The 27,725-nt window shown below is 31.1% G+C and overlaps 1 protein-coding gene across 1 annotated transcript in view; it reads left to right on the forward strand.

The window, feature by feature from the left end:
- The window catches only part of Klhl4 (kelch like family member 4), an 88,337-nt gene that overhangs the window by 57,211 nt on the left and 3,401 nt on the right, over positions 1 to 27,725 (forward strand). Inside the window, exons 5-9 of the mRNA XM_026413625.2 lie at positions 2,370 to 2,582; positions 4,753 to 4,939; positions 16,017 to 16,241; positions 17,677 to 17,839; positions 19,894 to 20,106. Coding sequence (XP_026269410.1) covers positions 2,370 to 2,582; positions 4,753 to 4,939; positions 16,017 to 16,241; positions 17,677 to 17,839; positions 19,894 to 20,106 — 1,001 coding nt within the window. The remainder of the gene's footprint in view (positions 1 to 2,369; positions 2,583 to 4,752; positions 4,940 to 16,016; positions 16,242 to 17,676; positions 17,840 to 19,893; positions 20,107 to 27,725) is intronic.

A 27,725-nucleotide genomic window follows, 5' to 3' on the forward strand; every position in this document is an offset into this window, starting at 1 on the left:
AAGCAGATTGTCCTCTATAATGTGGATGGGCTTCATCCAGAAATACCCTTAGGGTGACACCCAGAAAAATATTTGGTCAAATGTCTGGGCACTCTGTGACCTAAACAAGTTCACACAAAATTAACCATTTCAATCATGTAAATAGTTGTCTGTACCAATGAATCATTCAGCAAGCATGCTATATTCTTTTGTTAAATTTTATAGCAATTTGAATGTAGATCTGGAAAAGAGTTTCATAGTGAATACAAGACACAAAAGAAGATTCTTGGGAAAGTACATAGAAGAAAAATGTGTTTACCTTAAACAAGGAGCAAAATAATTTCAAAATCAAAAATTTAAAATCAGACTTTAGGGCTGGGGTTGTGGCTCAGTAGTAGAGTGCTTGCCTCACATGTGTGAGTCACTGGGTTCAATTCTCAGCACCACATATAAATAAATGAAAAAAATAAAGGTTCATCAACACTAAAAAATATGTTTTAAAAATCAGATTTATGCATTACTAATTATTTGTCTACATGTACTGAATATTTCAGGGTCATATGTTGATAATTTAAAATAATACATTTTGTCTACAATATTGAATACTTCAGGGTCATATGTTGATAATTTAAAATAATACATATATTTGTTATTTAGACTTATCTAGATTGCCCAGCAATTTTCAATAGTCTTATAAGACAGCAACTCGAAGTCATACAAAATTCTATCAGAAAATCAAATTTCTGATTGTATGTAGTATGAACACTAAGTAAACCATTTCTACTATTTTCTTTGCTCCCTCAAATGTATAATCAAATTTAATAGACTGTAATCCACCTTTTCCATTGAGTAGGCATCTCTTTCCTTTCTTTGTTCCTTTTGTGTCATTGTAAAATAGACACAAAGGAGAATGAAACAGTGTTTTCCATTATTTACCATAGTTTCAGAGCTTATGTAAATGCTGGCTATTGGTAACCCTAAATTTTACAGTGTTTTATGTTTTATTAACTCTTTAATAAAAATATTTTATCTCTTACCAAAAAGTTTTAGCATTTAAAAAATGCAATAGATGTTATGTTAGAGGGTTACATCTAAGTCCAGATTTTGCAGCTTAATAGATCAAATAATATGTATTGCTGGCTTTCTCATCAGAGTAATTTCACTTCCTCGTAAGAACATATTTTGGATGGTTTAATGCTTGTGAAATATTTTATTAAAGTGTGAAATGCTGTATGAATGAGATATATTAGTAACACTATTGTCATCATTTTCTATGAGTGAGATGATTTTCAATGTTTCTTTTTAATAGATGAGTTAGTTTGAAACTTTATGATATCAGAGCTTCCTTAGGGGTCTATCAACCTTGAGAATGCTGTATGGATAATTTTGTTATTAGGCTAACTCAGTTCTATAATGACTAATGTACGAGTAGAGGTGAGGGTTTGATTTGATTCATCCAGAGTCCCCAATTATTCAGAGTCTTACTCTACTCTCAGAATATCTGTTTGCTGTGTAACATAAATTACCAGGTGCACATGTTTATGTATATTTCAGAAGCATATTTTATAGCATTCAAAACTTCGTATCTTCATTGTGAAAAATGTAGATTAAAATATTTCAAAAATATGTAATATTTATAAACTAGAAAATATGGTGGTATTTTGATTAAAAAATGGAAACACAGCTGTTTAAAATTTGATACTTGCCAAAATACATGAGAAAACATTTATAGAAAGGACATTGGAGATATAACAGAAATGGAAATATAGCCCTACTCTTGTCTCAAGGAACATTTCCTAACACCTTTCAGACTGTCAAATCTGTTGACTGTGATGCATTAGAGAAGGATACATTTCCCTTGGTCAATAGTAGATCATTCTCTTCCATAAGAGGAAATACTTTTTCATTTATCTCCTTTTATCATCTCAAAAAAGTACAATCAGTTGCTGCCTCAAATACATAGCTAGAGTTAACTCTCCCAGACCTTCAGGATTGCTTCCACCTCAAAACTTTTCAGCCTTTCTCTTTGGGGCTTTTTACTAAAGATCAACTAGGAAGTCAGTTCTGGAGTCAAAAACTCTTTTTGTCATGTAAACAGCTGGAAGAAAAAGCAATATTCTCAGCTCTGACATTCTTCATTCTTTCCATGTGGCCTGTGAAGTTAAAGACTTTCCTTGTGTTCATTAAATAATTCCTAGTGGAAGTACTTGGACCCTAAGCTTCAGAAGGCTCCAATACTCCTGTCAGATAGCAATAGCACCTATTGCTATAAATTGATATATATCTATATGACATTTTTAAAGATTAAAAAAGTGAAATCCTTTGATATGCTTGTTTCCTTAAGAAAATTCTAAAATACAAAATTTCAGTAGATGACCTTTCTTTTCTAGGAACACTTCATTGAGGTAATAAAAAACCAAGAATTCCTTCTGCTTCCAGCTAATGAAATTTCAAAACTTCTGTGCAGTGATGATATTAATGTGCCTGATGAAGAAACCATTTTCCATGCTCTAATGCAGTGGGTAGGTCATGATGTTCAGACTAGGCAACAAGACCTGGCAACGCTGCTTTCTTACATCCGACTGCCATTACTTCCAGCACAGGTATGGAAATTTCCCCAGGTAATGTATATTAGAGTTCTAAACTACCTCTAGGCACCAATCCATTCTTTTTTTATTTTTTATTTTTTTTTTAGTTTTAGGTGAACACAATGCCTTTATTTTTATTTATTTATTTTTATTTGGTGCTGAGGATTGAACCCAGTGCCTCACCCATGCTAGGTGAGCACTCTACCATTGAGCCACAACCCAAGGCCACCAATCCATTCTTTAATTGCCTATTTATTCAGGGAATATTCAATTTAGTGCACTCAGTATTTATTTCACAGAAATTCATATTCAACCTTTAATTAGAAATATTAATATGGAAAGAGAGGAAACATGGATAAAAATACAGATAATCCCTACACATCATTATATTAATTAGTTTCAGTTTCCTCTCTTGCTAAATAGCACTTGTACCAAGCAGAGAAAATAACTAGTCTGACACTTTTTCTTTTACTGCTCACCTTCTAGGCAAGGTGTTTATAATAAGTATAAGAGCCTCCCACAAGAATGTCTAGAAAAGAATCTGATTCTGGATAATATCTACCACCATGAGTAATTATCTACTATGATTGAAAGCATATTTTCAGATGCACTAGAGCATCATTATAATGGCATCCTTATCATGCTTGCCAAATTGAAGGAATATAGCAAGGATGCTTCTAAGCAAACAACATTGATTTAGGCCCAAGGTTGACTTATCTCTTACTGAATCTTAATATTTGCATTTTAGTGAGACTGCAGTGCAGTGCCACTGCATAATTCCATCACTGATGGTAAGCACAATTTTTTTCTTTAAAAATTGATCAAAATGGATGTTATTTATACTAAATATAAAAGTATATTACCCATATGTATTTCATATTTATTGGTTCTGTTAAAGTCCTCAAACAGCATCCACATCAGAAAGAGGAGTCTTGCCTAGACTTTAGATAGCTTGTGATAGTTTTATAAATATTAAAAATAATATTAAAATTAGTCCATTTTTCAACAAAATTGTTAACTGAATATTAATATTGAAAAAAGATTGTTAATCCACTGATAGTTTCTCCATATATTACTTTTAGCTGTTAATTAAATCCCATGAAACTACATACTTGCTTTTAAGACTCCATACATGTGCAATACAATAACATTGATCACCCTTCTAACTATAGCAAATTTATCCAAAGGGCAAGGCAATGGTAACACCTTAAAAAGAAACATTAACATATATATGTAATTTTAGACCCACAGTTCTAAATCTAGAATCGATAGATTAACTTCATAAACTATAGAAATTTTATGTTTATGTGAATATATGTATGCTAATTGGTGTTATTCTCAAGTGATTTATTAGATTCTCTTAGAGAGCACCATTTAAAATGTTATTGTCCCAGAGGAGGGAGGAGGGAAGTGAAAGGAGAAATACTGGGAATGATACTGGCCAAATTATATTTTTATTTTATGTGCATATACCAATATGTTACAATGAAGCCTAGGATTATTTACAACTATTTTATACTAATAAAAATATGGAAGAAAAATATGTTCCTGTCCTAGCAGTATGGCATTACCTAGGTGCTTATTAGAAACAATTTCTCAGGCCCATTTAAGCAATATTTGGGGGTCCTGTTGAGAAATTCACATTTTTAAAATCTCACCAGATGAATTTTAGACATGGAATTTTTAGATGCATTGGTGGATATAATATATCAGAAGTCTTTAATTTTACATTCCTTTAAGTCTATTTGACTTTTTTAGCAAAGTAATTTAGTTTGAAGTTATTTTATTGGCATGAAGGGAAATTTCCAGCTCAAACATACAACCAGTAGTCTTTTGTACTCTTATCTCTGAGTGTGTTCTGTACCTATAATATGGATTATTTAAACAATAATAGTAACAATAATAATTTTATAAGTGCTTTTTATATTCCTTCAGATGATATGATATATGTACAAATCAAACGGAACAAAGTTGCAATAGATCATTGATACTACTATGAAACTTCTAGTCATTTACATGATAAGTGAAAATAAAAATATCTTACTAATAAGAAACTTAAACTAAAAAATAACAAAAAAATATACACTTGAATTAGCTTCAGTTATCTTCAAATTTATATAAACTTAAATATTTTCTTTGTAATGGTAGACTCTTCACTTATATGCCATGCATCATTACTTTTCAGTTACTGGCAGATCTAGAAAATAGTTCCATGTTTGCTGGTGATCTTGAGTGTCAGAAGTTACTCATGGAAGCTATGAAGTATCATCTCTTACCTGAGAGAAGACCCATGATGCAAAGCCCTAGAACAAAGCCTAGAAAATCAACTGTGGGGTCTCTTTATGCTGTGGGAGGCATGGATGCAATGAAAGGTAAAAGAGAGAAATAAAAAGTGCCTTCATTCCAGAAAGAAAAGATATAGTAAACATTCTCCAAATCAGGAAGGTGGTACTAAAGCCATGTTAAATAAGTGTATGTATATATGTGTGTATATATATAAATTTTCATAAATAAGTTATTTAATGTAATTTTTTAAAGAGAGAGAGAGAGAGAGAGAGAGAGAGAGAGAGAGAGAGAGAATTTTTTAATATTTATTTTTTAGTTTTTTCGGTGGACACAACATCTTTGTATGTGGTGCTGAGGATCGAACTAAACTCCTAATAGACACTTTCAATGTATGCAAGGAATTTTCAATTTGAATATTCATATTGCTATATGAAATGTTTTCAAGGACCACTTATTTGATGTTGGTCATAAAGGAAAAGGACAAGGACCTTCAAATTTATTTTTTGAGAGAAAGAGTAGTTTCTTTCCTGTTCTCAAATTCTTGTTAGATAGATACTCAAAGACTAGTTATAAATAATCATGAAATGCTGGAATTCAAACCTGAAAATAATGATTTTTTATAAGAATTTCATCAAATGTTATAGAGGACAGTTCCTGAAGCCATTATATCTACCCAAACCCTTTTCAGAACTTGTTTTCTAGAGTTCTGCCTCTTTACACTTGATTTCTCAGTCTTTCAATCCATATTGCTGTAATAGAAAAAATATTTTAAATTGAATTGGTTGCATATAATCTACTTAAAGATAAAACTTATTAGCAAATCATACATAGAATGGCTATGTTGTAGAAAATAATACAAAACTAAAAGTTTTATACTACTGGAAACATATTTTTTTCCTCTGATAAGTGTAACTGGAAATAGGAACAGGACACAGGAAATATTCTGATTAATTGTAACCTTGTTGTTTAGTTTCCTGTTATATGTATGGGAATAAGTTAGGTAATTTTAAAAAAAAAAACAAAGTTTATTTAGTTGGAGACTGGAAGGCCAACCTGTTAGAAAAGTAAAAGGGCAAAGCACGTACATGTAGAAGAGAAAAACATAATGGAACCTTTGTAATGAAGTGCTATCATGGTAACTATTCCAGTCAAGTAAGAACAGCATTAATCTATTCATAAGAAAGTGACTCATGGCCCTGACTCCTTTTTGATGTCCAACTACCTCTCAATATTACCACCCTGGGGACTAATTTTTCAACAAATATATTTCAGAGAATATATTAAAACCTCAGAATCTATTTAAAAACAGGAGGCTGAAAACACAATTATTTTCAATGTTAAAGGATTATTTTACAGGTGTTTGTGCTTCAGAATTTACCAAATTACAATGGGATCCTATCATAAGTTTTAAGCCTGGCAACTGTGTATTTTCTTGCATTTTGTTGAATAGAATGAATTTAATAGCATGTTAGAAGTTTTTTGTTATTTAAATTGAAAGGTAATAAATACAAAATTCAAATGTGGTTATCTTTAGTTTCTGATATTATTAATGGACTCATATTTAATATGAGAATGGAAACTTTTATATTTATTTTTGTTCGTATTTCTTATTTTTCAGGTTCTTCTTATATTATTCTTGTATAAATGAATGTTCTTAGATAATAGTTATAAGTATCTATAACTCCTTTTCAGTTTCTCTACTTTATATAAGGAAAATTTAATGAAATAGAGCACAAATTAAAAATCAGTACACTTATACAATTAAAGAAATTCAACATTTTGGGAAGCCTAATAAAATAGTTGTCTGATGTATCAGATTAAGGAATATGTTAGTAAAATAACTTCATTAATTGTGGTTTGGGTAGAATGAGCCTAAGAATTTTTATCACACAAAAATATGGGGAACTTTCTGTAATCATCAGGATTCCCCAGAGAAACAAAACCAAATGGGTTTGGTTCATGTGGAATTGAGTTATGTGTTGTGGAGGGTTGGCACATCCATGCACATACAGGCTAGCAGGAAAGAATTTCAATTAGTTTGAGTCCAAGGGCAGCATGCAGACAAAACTCTTTCTTCTTGGGGAGATCGAACTTTTATTTCCATTGATGTCTTCACTAATTGAACGAGGCCTCTTATATTATTTAGGATAAATATATTTACTGAGTCTACTGTTCTGTTAATCTCATTTTTTAAAATACCTTCACAAAAGTATCTGGAAGAATGAATGTTTGATCAAACATGGTTGCTTTGGATTAGCCAATTTGAAACATAAAATAGTCCATCACAACTTCAGGCCCTGTCAATTTGGCACCCATACACATCTCCTAAAACCATATTTAATTTCCAAATTACCAAGGTCATACTTCCACCTAACATGATACAAATATGTGCTGCAGTCAATGCACTAGAAGAGAATATGGAATTATTGGGTGGTATTTACTCTTTTTCTTGATATCCTTTGATGTCTAATTGATGACTTAAATATTAAAATGTAAAATAAACAATGTTATAATATTGTGATATAAAATCAATTGATCCTATAACAGGAAAAAGGGATAATAGAAGCAAAAAGAAAATTACAATGCTCATTTATGTAACTCATCTTGTGTTTGTAGCTGGTGTTTTTGATGATCTTTTTCTACTACCCATTCTTTGTTTTCTTTCTCCTCAATAAGCATTTCAGCTGGGCATATTTTTTTTTTTTGAAGGATAGCAGGGATTGAACTCATGAGCACTTGACCACTGAGCCACATCCCCAGTTCTGTTTTGTATTTTATTTAGAAACAGGGTCTCACTGAGTTGCTTAGCACCTCACTTTTGCTGACACTGGCTTTGAACTCACGATCATCCTCTCTCAGGCTCCTCTGCCGCTAGGATTACAGTTGTGCATCACAGTGCCCAGCAGCTTCTTTTTTAAATTGGTTCATTATAGTCATGAATAATATTGTGGGTATTTTGACCTACTCATAAATGCATAGAACATAACTTGCACCAATTCAATCCCCAGTACTTCCCCTTTCCTACTTCTCTTCTCTCTTATTCATTCACTTGCTCTACTATTTTTCCATTTATTTGTTGTTTTTATACTTGGTGCATTATAGTTATAAATAAAGTGGAATTCATTCATTATAATGTATTCATACATGTACATAACATGTATTCATTTTAACTCCATAGTTACTCCCCTTTCACATTTTTCCTCCTTCCTCTTCAATCTCTTTCCTCTACCCCACTGCTCTCTCTTCTATTTTCATGACCTTCCTCATTTTTTTCCTTATGTCTATCTAGCTTCAGCAGATGAGAGAAAACATTAAATTCTTGACATTCTAAGTCTGGCTTATTTCACTTAGCATGATCCTCTCCAGCTTCACCCATTTTATCAGCAAATGACATAATTTATTTTTCTTTATTGCTGAGTAAAACTCCTTTGAATGTATGTATATATCACAACTTTATACATTTATGTTTATGGGTACCTATTCTGGTTCCATGACTTGGCTATTGTGAATTACACTGCTATTGATATTGGTATGCATGTATCATTATAAATGCTTATTCTAGTTATTGTGGATAAATACCAAGGAGTGCAATACTTGGATCATTTAGTAGTGATATTCCTAGTGTTTTGAAGAATCTCCATATTGCTTTCCAAAGTGGTTGTACTAATTTGCAGTCCCACCAAAAATGCATGAGTGTACTTTTTCCCCCACATCTTCACCAGCTATTATTTTATTCTTGATGATTGCTGTTCTAACTGTAGTGAGGTAAAATTTTAGTGTTATTTTTAGTTGTATTTCCCTCATGGATGTCAAAATGTTTTCATATATTTGTAGATCGCATGCATTTATTTATTTTTTGAGAAGTGTCTATTTAGTGCATATGCACATTTATTGATTGGTTTTTTTTGCTTTAAGTTTTTGAATTTTTTATATATCCAGGTTATTAATTCCCCAATGAAATAGTATCTGCCAAAGATTTTCTTCCATTCTGTAGGCTCTGTCTTCACACATTTATTTCCTTTAGTGTGCAGAAGCTTTTTAATTTGATGCCATTCCACTTATTGATTCTAGGTCTTATTTCTTGAAATTCAGGAGTCTTAGTCTTTAGGAATTTGGTCCCTGTGCCAGTATGTTGGAGTGTTGACCTATGTTTTCTTCTAGCAGTTGCTTTTTTCTTGTCTAATTCCTAGGTCTTAGGTCTACTTTGTATTGATTTTTGTGCAGGGTGAGATATAAATAACTAGTTTCATCATTCTACATATGGATAGCCAGTTTTTCCAGAAGTGTTTATTAAAAAGGCTACCTTTTCTCCAAGGTATGTTTTTGGCACCTTTGTCAAGGTTAAGATGACTATTAATATGTGAGTTTCTGTGTCTTTCATCCAATTCCACTGATCTCCATGCCTGTTTTTATGTCAATACCATGCTCTTTTGTTATTTTATCTCTGTAGTAAAATTTGAAATTTGATATTGTCATGCCTCCAGCATCACTCTTATGGCTTAGTATTGCTTTGATTATTCTAGGTCTTTTATTTTTCCAAATGAATTTTAGAATTGTTTCTTCTAGCTCTGTGCCAAATGTCATTGGTATTTTTATGGCAATCACATTGAATCTATAGATCACTTTTGGTAATATCGCCACTTTAACAATACTAATTCTGCCTATACAAAAATATGGGAGGTATTTCCACCTTCTGAGACCTACAATTTCTTTTTCCCGTTGTTCCATGGTTTTTATTGTAGAGGTACTTCACATCCTTGGTTAGATTTGGTATCAAGTGTGTTATACACTTCTTAGAATAAATTTGGGAGTGTCCCTTTCCTTTCTATTGTATTTCTTGTATTGAGACTATTGTGAATGTAATTATTTTCCTAATTTCTCTCTCAGCAGAATCATTGTTGGGGTACAGGGAAATCATTGACTTATTTATTTTGATCTTCAATCCTTCTATTTTACTGAATTTGTTTATTGGCTCTGTATATCTTCTCGTGTTTTTTGTAGTCTTCTACATATATGATCATGTAATTAGCAAACTGATACTTCTACTTATTTTTTTCTATATGTAATCCTTTTATTTCAGTCTGTTCCCTGAATTCTCTAAAGTTTCAAGAAATATATTGAATAGAAGTGATGAGAGTGGACATCTTTGTCTTGTTCCTGATTTTAGAGGATATTCTTTTAATTTCTCTCCATTCATTATGATGTTTGCATTGGCTTTAGATTTGTTGTATATAGTTTTTATGATGTTCAGGTAAGTTCTTTGTATTCCTAGTTTCTTCAGTGTTTTTAGCAAGAATGTGTCCTGGACTTTGTTGACTTTTCTGCATCTATTGATAAGACCATGTGTTTTTTGTCTAATTCTATTTATGTGGTGAATCACATTTATTGATTTGTATATGTTTGACCAACTATGCATCTCTTCAATGAAATGAGTCTCATTATTATGTACAATCATTAATATGATTTTTAAGAGAGAGAGAGAATTTTTTAATATTTATTTTTTAGTTTTCGGTGGACACAACACGTTTATTTTACTTTTATGTGGTGCTGAGGATCAAACCCAGTGCCCCACGCATGCGAGGCAAGCGCACTACCACTTGAGCCACATTCCCAGCCCCATTAATATGTTTTTTTTTAATGTGGAATGCTAATATTTTATTAAGAATTTTTATATCTAAGTTCATCAGGGATATTTGTCTGTAGTTTTTTTTTCCTTGACATTTCTTAATATGGTTTTGGTATCAAGTGTGTTACACACTTCTTAGAATAAATTTGGGAGTGTCCCTTCCCTTTCTATTGCATGGAATAATTTGAGGGTTATTGGTATTAGTTCTTCTTTACAGATCTGCTAGAACTCAGCTGAGAATCCACCTGGTTATGGAGTTTTCTTAATTGGAAGGCTTCTAATTATTGAGTTAATCTCATTTCTTGATATTGGTGTGCTTAGGTTTTCTATATCCTCCTGGTTCAGTTTGGGTAAGACATATGTAACTAGCAATACCCTCTAGATTTTCCAGTTTATTGGAGTATAAATTTTCAAAATTGTCCCTAATATTCCTCTTGATTTCACAAATGTTTGTGATATCTTCTTTTATATTTCTACGTTTATTGATTGGGTTCTCTCTTTTTCTTTTAGATAGTTTGGCTAAGTATTTATCAATCTTGTTCATCTTTTCAAAGAACCAATACTTTCTTTCATTGATCCTTTGTATTTTTTATTCTCAGTTTCATTACTTTTGACTATTAATTATATCCTGTCTTCTGTTGGTCTCAGAATTAGTTTGTTCTTGCTTTTCTAGGGCTTTGAGATTTAACATTAGGTTGTTTATTTGAGGTCTTTCTCTTTTTTTTATGTAGACACTCAGTATTATAAACTTTCCTCTTAAAACTGCTTCATAATGTCCTGGAGATTATGTTTTATCTCTATTTTTGTTTCTAATAATTGGTTTGGTTTCCCTCCTGATTTCTACTATGAACCATTTCTCCTTCAAAAGTACAATATTCAAATTCCATGTATTAAAATGATTTATTTTTATCTTGTAATTGATTTCTAATTTTATTTCATTATTTTCTGACAATATGAAAAATTATCTCTATTTTTTATATGTTAAGTCTTGCTTTGTGTCCTAAAATATGGTATATTTTGGAGAAGATTGCATATGCATCTGAAAAGAAGGTGACCTCTGTTGGAGAGGGATGAAATATTATATAAATGACTGATAGGTCTGTTTATTTAATATTATTTTGTAGATCTGGAGAAACTTGTTTTTTTTTTAGTGTGGATGAGCTATCTATTGGTGAAAGAAGTCTGTTGAAACAACCCAGTAGTATTGTATTTGGGGATAACTGAGTCATCATATATTGAGTAGGGTTTGCTTTATGTTAGTAAGTGTGCTAATATTTGAGGCAGAAATATTCACAATCATTATTCTTGCTGAATAGTTCCTTCACCAGTATACTATGGTAAAGACTTTTTATAATGTATATAAAAGAATGATGACAATGAATAGAATGTTCCAAGCAGGATCAAGGTTGAAATTTAAAAATGGTAAAATGATAAACTTTGTTTATCTTGTACATACAAGCTACTCATTAATGTTTTATTTATTAAAAAATAATGAATTATCTGTCTTTTATTATTAATTTTTATTCTAAATCAGATTTGTGAGTTATGAGAATAGCTACCCTTGTTTGTCTTTGTACTATGTTTTCATTATATATCTTTTATAATCCTTTCATCTTTAGTCTATAGCTATCTTTGCCTGTGAGTCTTCTGTAAACAATACATGGGTACATCTTGTTTTCTAGTTCATTCTGCCAGTCTATATCTTGTAATTTGAGATTTGAGACCATTTTCATTCAGTGTTATTATAAAGAGATGATTACCATATTATGCTATTTTAATTTACTTCTAATATCTAATTCTTTTATTTGGCTATACTTGTAATATTCATCCATTTGCTGGCCCTAACATTTGTTTTTCATTATATCTACATGTAATATTTTATTGAATATTTGGAATAGTACTTAATTTGTAGTCAAAATTCTTTTAGTTTCTGCCTATATTAGAGGGTTTTTTCTAATTTTCAATTCTGAAGGATAGCTTTGCTTGATATAGAAATCCTGGTTGGCAAGCATTACCTCTCAGGACTTGGTATATACTGTTCTAATCCCTCCTGGCTTTTAGAGACTGAACTGAAGATGAGGAGTATTTTGTATTTACCTCTAAATATGACCTGCCATTTTTCTCTTGTGGATTTAAAATTTTGTCCTTTTTCTGTGTAATAGGTATTTTAATGTGTCATGAAGAGAATAATTTCTGATCTTATTTATTTGGGATTCTAAAGGGTTCACATATTTGGACTTCCCTCTCATTCCCAAGCTTTGAAAAATATTTTGATATTATTTCACTGAAAGTATGATAAATTCCCTTAGTTTGTATCTCAGTATCTTTTTCTAAGCTAATATTCTAAGATTTGGTTTCTTAATACTATCTCATTTTTCTTGAACACTCTGGCCATAGTCACTTATCATCTTTTCTTTTTTGTTTACTGGGTTTCAAGATTATATTCTTCATTTGATGCCTGAAAATCTGTGTTATACATAGTCTAATCTCTTGGTTATACTTTCAAATAAAATTTTTAATTTGATTTATTGAATATTTCATTTTCAGTATTTCCACTTAGTTCTTCTCCATAACCTCCATCTGTTTATTGCAGTGTTTTTTCACTTTCTGTATTTTCTTAGTTCATTCCTTAGATTATTTTTAGTTCATTGATCATTTTAATTATCAACTCAATTTCGTAAAATGGTAGCCTATAATCCCTAGTCTCTGTTACCACAGTTTGTTATGGAAAGTAGAGAGCATTATTTTGAGACCCTTTGAGTTCCTACTATGTGGAGACACTGTAAATGTCTCTATGGGATGTTGCAGATTGCTAGAAGAATACTTAAATTTCTAACTTTTGAGTACCCAATCTTTGATTGTCATTTTCAAACATTATTTCTAAACCTTACAACCATACTGCAAGAGAGGTTTTATTACTTCTAATTTGCACATATTAATATTAGTTAGCCAACCCAAGGACAAACATGGAGAAAGTCTAGAAATTGAATTCTGACTCAAATTCTGTGTGTGTCTTTTTATACTACCACTATTCTAAAAGGAAGAACAATAGCAAAACACCCTCTTTCTTATATGCCTTAGAATCTATTGAAAAATAAAAAGTGGGGTAAAGAAAGAAATATAACAAAGAACATTAAAGTGTAACATATATTTATATAAATCAATATTATATTGAAAAATATGTCAATTACCATTCTTTCATAAAACTATAAAAATATTGTCTATAATTAGAGCTCTTATTGTGTGTTATTTCAGTTATTTTTTAAAGATATATATTTTGGAGCTTTCACCTTTTGATGTCTATTAAATATAGTACTTTCTCTGCTTTTAATTTCCTCTCTGACTCATGCAATAAACTCAGAATTAATTGCTAAATATAGATACCACACAAATGACTAGGGTTAATAATAACTTTTAGAATGTATCTGAAAGAATAATCAGAAAAGTTCTAAGTGTGAACAAGGTTGAAATTTTACAATGGTCCAATGATAAACTTTGTACATACAAACTATTTAGTAATGATTTATTCATTAAAAGCAATGAATTATGAGAGAGAATACTACAGATGACAAAGGAAATGTGATTATAGTCACTTTTAGTTCATTTTAAAAATAAATAAAGGAAATCATTAATTCATATATATTCGCAACTGCAGGAAATATTGTGTTCCCATTAGTATTACAAAGTTTAATGGGATTTGTTCATTCTTGCTAAGATTATAATTAACAATTGAGCTTCAAAATGACCTGAGAAACAGTGTTTGTAACATTCTCAGCAAAAGGATGATCTCCACAGAAAAAATACAAAAAAAGCCAAAATATAATTTATGATTTTTTCCATGAAATTCGAAGCTATCATAATAAACTAGCTAGAGAATTTACATCTTAATTAGTTGGCACATTAGTAGGTATGGGCAAATGGGATAGGGAATTCTCCCTAATTCAAGATACCAAACTACTGGTTCATAAACATTCATGATGGCAATAGAGAAGTGAGAGATAAACTTATTTAACAGTTAATATAATTCCTGGAAATATTAACCTGGCATAAGGCAAATGTCTGCAACTTTCAGTGTAAACCTTCTGTATACAGATAATTAATGTAGCTTTGTACAGTTTCCTGCCTAATTACTTCAACATGAATATCACCATGATATCAATAATTAATGCAGCCTAGCTTTTGTGTCCTAATCTAAATTGGCTAGCTTGTAAAGTCCACTAATGGAAAGAATTAGAAGTAAAGAAGTTAATATATACAAATGTATTCATGTATATGTATGTATGTATGTATGTATATGTATGCATATATGTACATATACAATATATGGAGAAAGATTTTGGAAAATTGGAATAAGGAAATATAAAAATATGAAAACATTCAGAGAAAACTAGTTGAAAGCAACAGGAGTGAAACTATATGTGTTTGTAGATATTCAAGTTTGAACAGTGTCATCTGAATATGTTTGGTGCAGAAATGATAATCTAATAAAAATACGTAACCCAACAAAAATATTCATATTTAACAAAATATCTAATATGTTCTATGATCAAATTTTGACTTGATGTTACCCCATACCATAGCCTTATAACTGCCATAGAATAAACTTCAGATATTAATTTTATTTCCATAATAACTGATGTATTTTTTTCTCCACAAATCTCTCAGTAAAGGGACAATTAGAAAATGTAATTTTCATATCTCTGTTCTTGGCTTTGTGCAATTGGTATGAAAATTCCTAAGCTTTCCACATAGTATATTAGGAACACTATTGGTTTGAATAATAATTTTAGCATTTTCCATCATAGTACTGAAAGAAGGCTTTATATTGTGCAAAATCTTCTTTTATTGTGTCAGCAGCAATTATGAGTGAATGATAATCAAGAATTGTCTGCAGAAATTACAATTTATTATTACTTATAATGATGGTAGTGATAATTTCCCATGGCCATAAACATTTTTTAGTAATAGAGTAAAAAATGAAATTTTGTTAAAATCTAAAGTAATACCTCAGATTTCTATATTCTTAACCATGATTTGTGATACTACCATGAAACATTGTGTGTATCAGTTCCTTGTTCTTTAGTCATTTGTCTTTTAAAACACACACGCACACACCTTACAACCTGAACAGTGGAGCAGAAATCAACATACCCAATGCTCATACGTAACTAAAACTGTAAAAGACGTGCAAATGTTGAATAACAGAACCCAAGGTATGTTTTATAAAATATAATATTTCATACGTGTATTAGTACTACCAATAGCACAATATTGCCAAATGAGATATAAATATATAATATATGTGCCATATGTATTATTTTATTCTGACTTTTCCATCTTGACCCAAAAGTGGTAAGTATTTTACCCTTTGCTTTATCTGTCATGTTGTAGTGTCATCTGGACTACTTAGTGCAATGTGAGCTGCAATCCCTGATAATTTACTATAAGTTGTGGATATAAAAATATAATGTGAATTATGTCAACTTAAAATTTTTAATATAAATGATTTTTACCACTGTCAAATATTCCTTTAACAGGTACCACTACAATTGAAAAATATGACCTCAGGACCAACAATTGGCTGCATATTGGCACCATGAGTGGCCGTAGGCTTCAGTTTGGTGTTGCAGTTATTGATAATAAGCTTTATGTTGTGGGAGGAAGAGATGGTCTAAAAACTTTGAATACAGTTGAATGTTTTAATCCTGTTGCCAAAATCTGGATTGTCATGCCTCCCATGTCAACACACAGGCATGGCTTAGGTAAGAATTAATGCTATATAATTCATTAAGAATGTATAGTAAATATTTAAAAAAATGAACCATAGTTGTACATTTTTGGACTTTAGTCAAATTCTAGATCAAAATGATTCTAAATGCTGAAAAGCTTAAGCAAATAGTAAAAACTCATGAAACTCTTTAAATGTAATAGATTACATACTTGTTAATCTTGCTTCCTTTATACCATTTTTAAAAGAGGATTACATTTTAACAAAGATAGCAACTTTAGGTAGGTTATATTATTGAGGAACCTAAAATTACAACAGGAAGTTTTCTCCTAAGCTCAATATAGAGAGGAGACCATTTGATGATAGAGAAATATTGTTTCTAGTTAGATGAATTATGTATCTTCCCACAAGAATCAAATCTATATTTCTTCAAAACTCTTAGGATGCAGGTCCAAGGTAAAGTTGTTTCCGAGAAACACTTTGGTTGAAAACAATTTTAACTTATACATTGCCCAGCAGTTTCCAAGAAGTTTAAGATAAATGAAGTAAGGACTTATGGAATAGTGGGAAATATTTATTCTCCTGAATATCTCTCAGGATACATCTTTCTTCATACTAGGTTCCATATGTTTGAGATGTCATAATGGTGATTAAAAAACACCACAAGAATTGGCTTTTTTAATAATGAACTTTTTATAGCTGAAATATGGCAGATCCAGGACTGGTATCACCCCTACCAATTATCCGGATAAATTGTTTCTGTCACATATGCACTATGTGATTATTAAGATTGGTTATGTCAGTATAGTTCTTACAGATAAGAAATCATGTCCTGTAGAAAAAAATCAGAGCAAGTTTGTTTTCAATATAATTAATGTTATTAAAGAGGTAGGAAAGAAGATGAAGATACATCACTGAAAGGTGGATTGAGATGATGAATAAAGTGTAGAAAAACTCAATGATATGATTTCTCAGAACAGATAGGAAACAGAGAACAAACTACTAACTAAATCTTAAAACTCAATGTCTGGTTAATTATCTCACAGTACTCTTTTTATCTATATATTAAATAACAAGAGTTAAAAAGATATGGTACATTCAGTCTAGAAGTCCAGGTTTTTCTAAGATTGAATATTTTATCTACCTCTTGCATTAAAATAACACATAGACTTTATGCCAGAAAGAAAACAGTTTCCCATTTTTTATTGCATACCTAGAAATGGTGCATTCTGTGACTTCTTTGACTTCAGTAGCAACAATAAATTTCTATGGTTAAGTAGCTATAACTAAAAGTTTTCTAGGGTAAGAAGACTATATTTAGCCTGGGATCAAATTGAGTAAATTATTTGTATGAAGGCAAAACCATTTGAGAATATAGCAATTTTTGAGTATTAGGTTGCTCGTGAAATGAAACAGTGCATATTGTGAATGACACTTAGTTGAATCCTAATACTATATTTATCTTATAGGTGTAGCCACACTTGAAGGACCAATGTATGCTGTAGGTGGTCATGATGGGTGGAGTTATCTAAATACTGTAGAAAGATGGGATCCTGAGGGACGCCAGTGGAATTATGTGGCCAGTATGTCTACTCCTAGAAGCACAGTTGGTGTTGTTGCATTAAACAATAAGTAAGTCCACACATACATATTCTTTGTTCCCAAGTCATGTAATACAGAACTTCATAAACATGATCCATCAATAAATAAGCCTTTTAAGTGTTCAGAATATGTTTGTTATCTATCATAAAAGCATTTTGTTATAACTTTCCAGTCATTAAAATTAAAGTATTTGTTTAAAATACATATGTGATAAAATATTCTGTAGACCCTTGCTATTCAGAGTGTGGTCCTAGGACAGGCAACATCAGCATTCCTTGATGTCCATTCAGTAATGCTGAATCTTTGTGTCAGAATCTATATTAAAACAGGATCTTCAGTAGAGGTATAGGAACATAAATCTGACACTCACTTTTGCAGCAATCAGGTCTATTTTTACTCTTAAGAAGCTAACACTTTTATATTAATATTTACTCTTTTTTAAAATATTTTTATTTGTAGATGGATACAACCAATACCTTTATTTTATGTGGTGCTGAGAATCAAATCCAGTTCCTCAGATGTGCTAGGCAAGAGCTCTACCAATGGGCTACAACTCCAGCCCTAATATTTACTCTTGATTTATCAAAATTTTATCTGCCTCTATTTGTACAAAAGTATTTTTGTAGTTGTTTTGTTTCTTTGGGGGCTTTTTTTTTTTGGTTCTACAGTTGCTTTCCTGAGTGTTCAGGGTTTCCAACTATGGAATCCCACCTAGTCTTACTCTTCCTCAATATTTGCCTTTGCTTGATCACTTCCCCAGGAGAGCAAGCCAATATACTAAAACTGATAATGTTAAAGGTTTTCAAGTGATTGAATTGTTACCAGATAGTTACAGGCTTTTTGAGATGGAACCTTTGGAGACAAATGATAAGCATATAGAAAGGGTTTGCATGATAATGTGTAATAAGCATTGTAATGCAAAAAAAAACACATGTATAAAGACATGAATTGGCATGAACACACTTTATATACAAAAATATGAAAAATTGTGTTCTGTATGTATAACAAGAATTATAATACATTCCACTGTTGTGTATTTTAAAAAATAAAATCAATTAAATTTTAAAAAATAAAGAAATTGAAAATATTAAAAAAAGAATTTCAAACAATAGGTTGGATCAGTGGCAAGAAAAAGCCTTGTCTCTCTGTACTAATTATTTATAAAGCCAATACCTCAACATATAAATGATTTCAATGAAATTTCAACACAAATGGATTTTAAAATATTGCACAAAAAGACACAGAAAATTTTTATATGTTAAAGGAGATCCATATTTACAATGTTTTAGAGCTTAAATTACATCTAAATCTATCTCTGGTATGACCCAAATGATGTCAGATGATTCAGTAATACGATCTTCTATAGAGAACAGGTTGAAATTATCAACTTTGATTCATTTAATTTTGTTTTGATGAGTTGCTGTTATTTAAAACTCATTATGAAGGGTATTTATAGACATATGGTTCTATAAATGTTTATCATCTTTATTGTTACAAGAATAAATTAGATTAAAAATACTGTTCATCAAAAGAATTGGCATTTTAAAGTTAATGGGAGAAATTCTATAGTCTAGTTCTTTTCCAAGCTAGAAAAATACAGCTTATGTGTTCTATCCTTTTAATTATTTATTAAGTTAATAGCTTCTTAGTGATAGATATTTTCATAATAAATAAAATGCTTCATGACAGGGATTCTGATACTGAGCAATTGGACCTAACTAAAATTGCAAGTTTACTAAGGTTGGTCTTTGGAACCATTTTCCCAAAACTTTTGGTATCTCCCTCCCTTTTCTGTTAATTTCCCATGGGTTCTTTTATCTATTTGTTAAAGTTATTTTGATGAAAATAGTGAAGGAGAGAGGATTAGGGTAGGATAGACCTTAACAGTTGCCCCCAGATAACTATCCATTCACAAACTCTGTTACAAAATATTTAGGGACTTTAGAATATGAAAGCAGAAATGTCAGAAAATTGAATTACTTTATATGAGGTTATTTTGCTTTCATTTCTAGGCATGCACTTTGTTTATACACACACACACACACAGACACACACACACACATGTACAATTGTATTTTTTCTAGGTTATATGCTATTGGTGGACGTGATGGAAGTTCCTGCCTCAAATCAATGGAATATTTTGACCCACATACTAACAAGTGGAGTCTGTGTTCTCCAATGTCCAAAAGACGAGGAGGTGTGGGAGTTGCAACATACAATGGATTCTTATATGTTGTAGGGGGTCATGATGCCCCTGCTTCTAACCATTGCTCCAGGCTTTCTGACTGTGTGGAAAGGTAAATTGTTTCTATTTATTTTTATGTGGGATTATTTGGTTATTCATTGTTTCAGAAACAAAATGATTTTTAAACTATAAGAAAGTAATCTTCCAAATAATTGTTAATCTTTTTTTTTTCAGTGGATTAGTCCTTTTTCGGCATTGGGGATTGAACCCAGGGGCACTTAACTACTAAGCCACATCCCCAGCCCTTTTTTAATATTTTATTTAGAGACAGGGTCTCACTGTGTTGCTTACGGTCTTGCTAAATTGCTGAGGCTAGCTTTAAACTCACCATCCTTCTGACTCAGTGTCCTGAGACACTTGGATTACAGGCATGTGCCACTCTGGCTGGCTTCTACTTGCTCTTACACTCAAAATATTTTGGAAAAAATCCTCCTTATACATTTTGTAGTCAGCATAAAACCTTAAAAGTATGATATCTTACTGTGTGATAATCACACAAAATAGAGACAAAAGTGATGAAAGAATAAGGAAATTTTATCCTAAGCTACATCAGTCAATTCATTTACCAGAATCAAATGAAAATAAGTTTATAATTTCTAAAATCAGATCAATCATCAAAAGTATAAAGACTTTACTTCCTCAAAATATACAGGGAAAACTCCAATAGAAAGGTGTTAATAGTTTTCGGAATGTTAACTCTATTGCAATAAGTATTTCCTTTCCCGTAGGTAAGTTCTTTGAATGGGAGACATTCAGTGTGGTATATTGCTGAAAATAACCTGTACTTTGTAGTTCTACCAAAGTAGGTGGGAATTTCTGGTCTAGAAAAAGGCCAAGGAGGTAAAAGGAGAAAGCTTTGTAAATGAGAGCATAAAGTTTGGGTTGAAATATAATTTGAAAAGGCAATTTGTTAATAGCAGATTGTCATATGACCTAAAATAACAAAGTAGACATTTTAGGACTTGATCTTGTAGACAAAGGAATATTTAAATGTGAGGGAATTGAAATATCATAAAGAAAGCAGTTTGGATGAAATTTATCCAACTATGGTATTGAAGCATAAACTGTAGTAAGAAAAGACTTAAGGAAGAAAACTAATATTTTACTTGTGGGAAGCATTAATATTGAATCATAATAAGTAATTATATCTAATAGTTTCTTACTTACATATTATTAATAGTTTTTTACTTACATATTATTTATTAAACAATAGCCATCCCAATGGTTGTGAAGCATCATCTCATTGTGGTTGTAATTTATATTTTCCTAAGGATTATTGATTTTGAGCATCTTATTAGATGCTATTAGACTTTGGGGTATCTTTTTTAGAGTGATGTCTGTTGAAGTGCTTTGCAATTTTAAAAATAAGGATGTTTATTTTTGTTATTCAGGTAAAATAATTCTTTACATATTATGGAAATTAATTGCCTGTCTTATATGTGATTTTCAAATAATTTCTCCATTGTATTTCTTTTTCACCATATTGATAATGTTTTTGATGCAAAACATTTTAAATTTTGATGGAATCCTATTTATCTATTTGTATTCTTTTAAACTATATTTTTGGTGCCATATCTAAGAATTGCTTGCCAAATACAATGTCAGTAAGCTTTTCATCTATGTTTTCCTCTTAGAATTTTATAGTTTAGGCTCTTTGATCCATTTGAGCTAATTTTCATGTGCAGAATACAGATCCAACTTTATTTTTGCATTCTGATATCCTGTTTTCCCATCAGAATTTGCTGAAAAATCTCCCCTGCCTCATTAGATGGTCTTGGCTCTATTGCCCAAAATTATTTAACTATGAATGTGGGGATTGTTTTCTGAGATCTCCATTCTGTTCCACTGGTCTTTTATGTATTTATAGAAACACCACACTGACTGCATTAGTGTAACTTTACAGAGAATTTTGAAATCATAATGTGTGAGATTTCCAAAGTTGTTTTTCGATATTATGAATCATCCCTTGTTACCTCATGTGGAGTTTTGATGCATTATTATATTTCTGCAAAAAATGTCATTCATCATTTGTAAGGGATTGTAATTGATCTGTAGATCAAACTGTGTACTTTGGCATCATAAACAATATTAACTCCTCCAATCCATAAGCATGAGGTATCTTTTCATTCATTAGTAATTTCTTATTTTCCAGTTTGGATGCCTTTTCTCCTCCCCTCCCCCTCCCCCTCCCCCTCCCTTTCCCCCTCCCCCTCCCCTTCCCCCTCCCCCTCCCCTTCCCCCTCCCCCTCCCCTTCCTCCTCCCCCTCCCCCTCCTCCTCCTCCTTCTCCTCCTCCTCCTTCTCCTTCTTCTCCTTCTCCTGCTCTGGCTAGAATTTCCAGAAATGTAGTGAACAGAACTGTTGAAAATGAGCACCTTTTCTTGTTCCTGACCATATAAGAAATTCATTTTATAATTAAATACAATATTAGCTCTGTTTTTTTTATATATAGTCTTTATTATATTGTGGTGTATTTCTTCTGGTTTTATGAGTATGTTATCATGAAAATATGATTAATTTTGACCCATACTATTTTCTACATCAATTGAGATGATCATGTATATATTTTCCTTCATTTTGTTATACTGGGAGTATTTTGTATATTAAAACATCCTGAAGTCCAGAAATAAATTTCACTTGGTTACAGTTATTCAATAGGTTGTATAATTTGGTTTCCTAGTATCATGTTGAACATTTTACATCAATATTTATTAGAGATATTGTTCTGTAGTTTTCTTTCCTTGTAGGGTATTTTTGACTTCATAAAACTTATGAAGAACTGATAGAGTTTAGAATTATTACTTTTTATTCAGTTTTTGGGACATTTGAGGATTAATGTTAATTTCCTTTAAATTTTAAGAAAGCAATATAATCCTAGAGATTTCTTTGTTGAAAAATTTTTGATTATTGGCTGAGTCTCATTTTGTTGTTAATCTATTTATATTTTCTACTTCTTCATGATGCAATTTCAGTAGGTTGTATTTTTCTAGGAATTTTCCCATTTCATCTAATTTATCCAAATTATTGGAGTAAAAGTATTCATACTAATTTCATTTATTAATATATTTTTGTATTTATCAATGGACCTTTATTTTATTTATTTATATGTGGTGCTGAGAATAGAACTCAGTGCCTCACAAATGCTAAGCAAGCACTCTATTACTGAGCCATAACCCCAGCCCCTCCTAGTAATTTTTTTATTATTTCTTTTTTCTGAAAAATTAGTATTTATGTCACTTATTTCACTGATTCTAGTGAATATTTTCTCTATTTGCTTATTATAAAAGAATTAAAATTTATAAACATTTTTATCATTTCAATGAACCAACACTTGCCAAGCATGGATCTGTAATCTCACTTACTCAGGAGGCAGAGGCAGGAGGATTTCAAAGATGAGGCCAGCTTTAGCAACTTAGTGAGACCCTGACTCAAAATAAAAAAGAACTGCAGATGGAGACCAGTGATAACACACCCCTAAGTTGGATCCTTAGTGCCAAAAAGGAAAAATAATAATAAAAGAAACAACTTTTGGTTTCATTCATTATTAATATTCTTTAGTTTTTCTGTTGGCTATATTATTTATTTCTGCTCTATATTATTTCCTTACTTCTGTGCTTTGGATTTAGTTTGCTTACTTTTTTCTAGTTTTTAAATGTAAAATTTGTTGATTTGCAAACTTTGGTTTAAATGCAGCATTTTTAGTTATAAATTTTCCACATAGCACTGTTTTCATTGTATCACATAGGATTTGTATATCATGTTTTCCTTTTCATTTCTATTAAAGTATTTTATAGTTCTTCTTGTGATTACTTTGTTTTATGGCACTGGGGATTGAACTCAGTGGTGCTTTATCACTGAGTAACATCTCCAGTACTTTTTATTGTTTATTTTGAGACATGGTTGCTTACGGCCATGCTAAATTGGTGAAGCTGAGCTGGCTTTGAACTTGTGATCTTCCTGCCTCAATCTCCCAAACCACAGGTATTACAGGTGTGCACCACCACACCTAGCTCTTTCTGACTTTTGTTTTGACTCATTTGTTCCACAGGTTCATGGATTTTTCAGTTTTACTTTTTAATTTGCAGTTTATTTTCTTTGTGACCAGAAAAGAATATCTTGGAAATTTTTAATGTTTTCGACTTATTAATATCTACTTCGTCTCCTAAAACATACTCTATTCTTTATGATATTCCATAGTCACTTACATGTTCTGCTATTGTTGCCTGGATTGTGGTACATAGATGATAGATAGATTTCCTACCGAATTACTGACATCAATTTTAATGATAATACATTGACAAGATAAAAAATTACAAAAATGTCACATTGAATTTTCTTTATATTTAAGGATGAGGCTTATGTCTGTGTTCATTGTTTATATCCATCAGCAACAACACTGGAATTATTATAGTTTCAAGTGGAAAAGACCTTTAAGATCTAGTTTATCCCTATCACTTTACAGATGTAGAAGCTGAGGCCTTCTCTTGTTAAATAAAAAACAGTAGCAGAAGGATTTTTCTTACATGTGGAGTTTGTAAATGTATGAAACTAATCATATTTGACTTTCCATTTTGGTGTAAAATCAAATTTGTTATGTTACATTAGGACATTTGACAGAATTCAAGTCAATAATTTCTTCTTTTATTCATAAAGAATTTCATGATAAAATTATCAAATGTAGGAATTGTGTGTATGCATTGTGTGTGTGTGGCTAGAAGGAATCATGGTCTCCTTTTAGAAAGACTCAAAATATGTAGTAGATACAGTTGTTAAAAGAATATTGAAATAAATTAAAAGAAGTGTAGAAATTTTAAATTACCTGGATAATTTATGGATTCCTTTTGTAAACCTCAAAAAGTTAAATAAATCTACAATTCATAATTTCTGCCTGTCGGGCTGGGGATGTGGCTCAAGCGGTAGCGCGCTCGCCTGGCATGCGTGTGGCCCGGGTTCGATCCTTAGCACCGCATACCAACAAAGATGTTGTGTCTGCCGAGAACTAAAAAATAAATATTAAAAATTCTCTCTCACTCTCTCTCCTCTCTCACTCTCTCTTTAAAAAAAAATAAAATAAAATAATTTCTGCCTGTCAGAAAATTTACATATACATATGTGTAATATATGTATATATGAAAAATACATATACAAACTTGTCATAAAATATATATCTCTAGTTTTTTATTTTAGCTGTACTGAGGAATTGAATTATATTTTTATGTAAAATATGATTCTGTACCTAAGAACCATGTGTCTTCAAATTTTTAAATTATTTTTTAGTTGTAGATGGATACAATACCTATATTTTATTTATTTATTTTTATGTGGTGCTGAGAATCTAAATCCAGTGCCTCACATGTGCTAGGCAAGCACTCTATCACTGAGGCACAACTCTAGCTCTCTATAGTCTTTTTATGAGTTACTTGATTGTAGACAACACTAAAACATCTATAATATAAACATAATATTAATATAATATTAGGGGAAACATTGATCCAAAGTACAAATGAATCCATGGAAAATTATTGTTATTTTAAAATTTTATTTGTGCTTAAAAAGTATGGTGAAATGTGTATTAAGCAATATCCAGATAATAATAACATGAGCAAGATTTGGGTTATTATTTATAAACATGCAGAAAAGTCTTGGGTTATTGGATGCAAATCTGTATGGAATTCCTTTAGTGAGTTCTGGTTCACCATTCCTACATGTTTTTACATTGAATGTTACTGAATGCAGCCTCAGTTAATAATAGCTGGTGTTTCGAAGATCCACATAGCTAGAGCAAATAACTATAGATATTCTGGTTGTGGGTCATCTTATATTAGAAATCAAGTTGATATACTACATAACAATAAATTTTAATGGGTATTGAAGTTGCTTAGTTACTTACTGTTTTCGAATAGTATCAAGTATATTCTTGGATATGAGGTCAACTTCAGATAGAAGCTGATATCAGATGATTTAAAATATAATTAAAGGTTCAGGGCATGGTAGTGCACATCCCAGTGACTCCAGAGACTAGGCAGGGGGATTGTAAGTTCAAAGCCAGACTCAGTAAATTAGTGAGGCCCTAAACAACTTAGTGAAACCCTGTCTCAAAACATAAAAAATAAAATAAAAAAATAAAAATAGCTGTGGATGTAGCTCAGCAATCCTCTCAGAATGGCAATTATTAAGAATACAAGTAACAATAAATATTGGTGAGGATGTGGGGGGAAAAGGTTCACTCATATATTGCTGGTGGGACTGCAAATTGGTGCAACCAATCTGGAAAGCAGTATAGAGATTCCTTAGAAAACTTGGAATGGAACACCATTTGACCCAGTTATTCAACTCCTCCGTCTATACCCAAAGGACTTAAAAATAGCATAATACAGTGATTCAGCCACATCAATGTTTATAGCAGCTCAACTCACAATAACCAAGCAATGGAAACAACAAACATCAATGGATGAATGGATGAAGAAAATGTGGTATATGTCCACAATGTAATATTGCTCAGCCATAAAGAAGAATGAAATTATGGTATTTGCCAGTGAAAGGATGGAACTGGAAACTATCATGCTAAGTGAAATATATCTAATTCTAAACAAAGGCCAAATGTTCTCTAATTTGTGGATACTAACCCCAAACAGGGGAGGTTGGGGAGAAGGATAATAGAAAAACATTGGATTAAACAAAAGAAAATGTAGATAAAGGTGGGGGAGGGGATTAGGAAACACTGAATTAATAGGTAATAACTTTCCTAGACTTGTATTTGAATACATGACCAGGGTAACTCCACATTATGTGCAACCGCAAGAGTCTGATCCTAAATAGAATAAATTATACACTGTATATGTACAATCTGTCAAAATTCATTCTATTGTCATGCATAACTAAAAATAACAAATAAAAAGTAAAACAAACATAAAAATATAAATAAAAGGCATGGTATATAGCGCTCTCTCTCTCTCTCTCTCTCTCTATATATATATATATATATATATATAAATATAAATATATGATATTAAAAGAGGAGACAATGTGAATATATAAATACATTAGTAGATGATAAATGAAAGTTTAGTTTATAAAATAAACCATAAATAAATCTTTCATTGGGCCTTTATAACTAGGTCAACATAAAATTAGAGAATTCCCAAGTATAGTTTTGTGAATTTTCTTAATTTTTATCCCTTTTAAGTCTCAGTGTTATGTGTGTTTTAAACAGGCTTTAAAGTTTAAGAAACAGTTCCTAGAAAGTATTTTAATTAATATTACTTACTGAATTCTTGTTTGTATACTGAAAATATTTTGATATAGCAGTTAGACTAAAATAGAAGCAAACAAACAAAAAAGCTCCTAGACTCCTGTATAGTTGAATAAGTACCCTCAGAAGAAAAATAAACAGGATAAAATTATACTCATTCTAAGTGTAAATAATATTAAAAGCAAGGTACTACATTTTATTCAGCACAAATAAAATTTTTAAAAAACAACAATTGTCTTTAGGTTTACTTTGAAATGTGAGCTTTCATGTAATCAGGATTAGGCTTCCCAAGAATAATTTTCATGAACAAAGAGTATGAAATTAAAAACCTCCCCAACCAAAACACTAAATGAGAGAGTGGACAATTTTTATATGTGCTATGATTCCAACATGTGAATTTTCTTCAAAGATAATCTGAGT

This window comes from Urocitellus parryii, chromosome X (assembly GCF_045843805.1).
Source record: "Urocitellus parryii isolate mUroPar1 chromosome X, mUroPar1.hap1, whole genome shotgun sequence".
Taxonomy (NCBI): domain Eukaryota; kingdom Metazoa; phylum Chordata; class Mammalia; order Rodentia; family Sciuridae; genus Urocitellus; species Urocitellus parryii.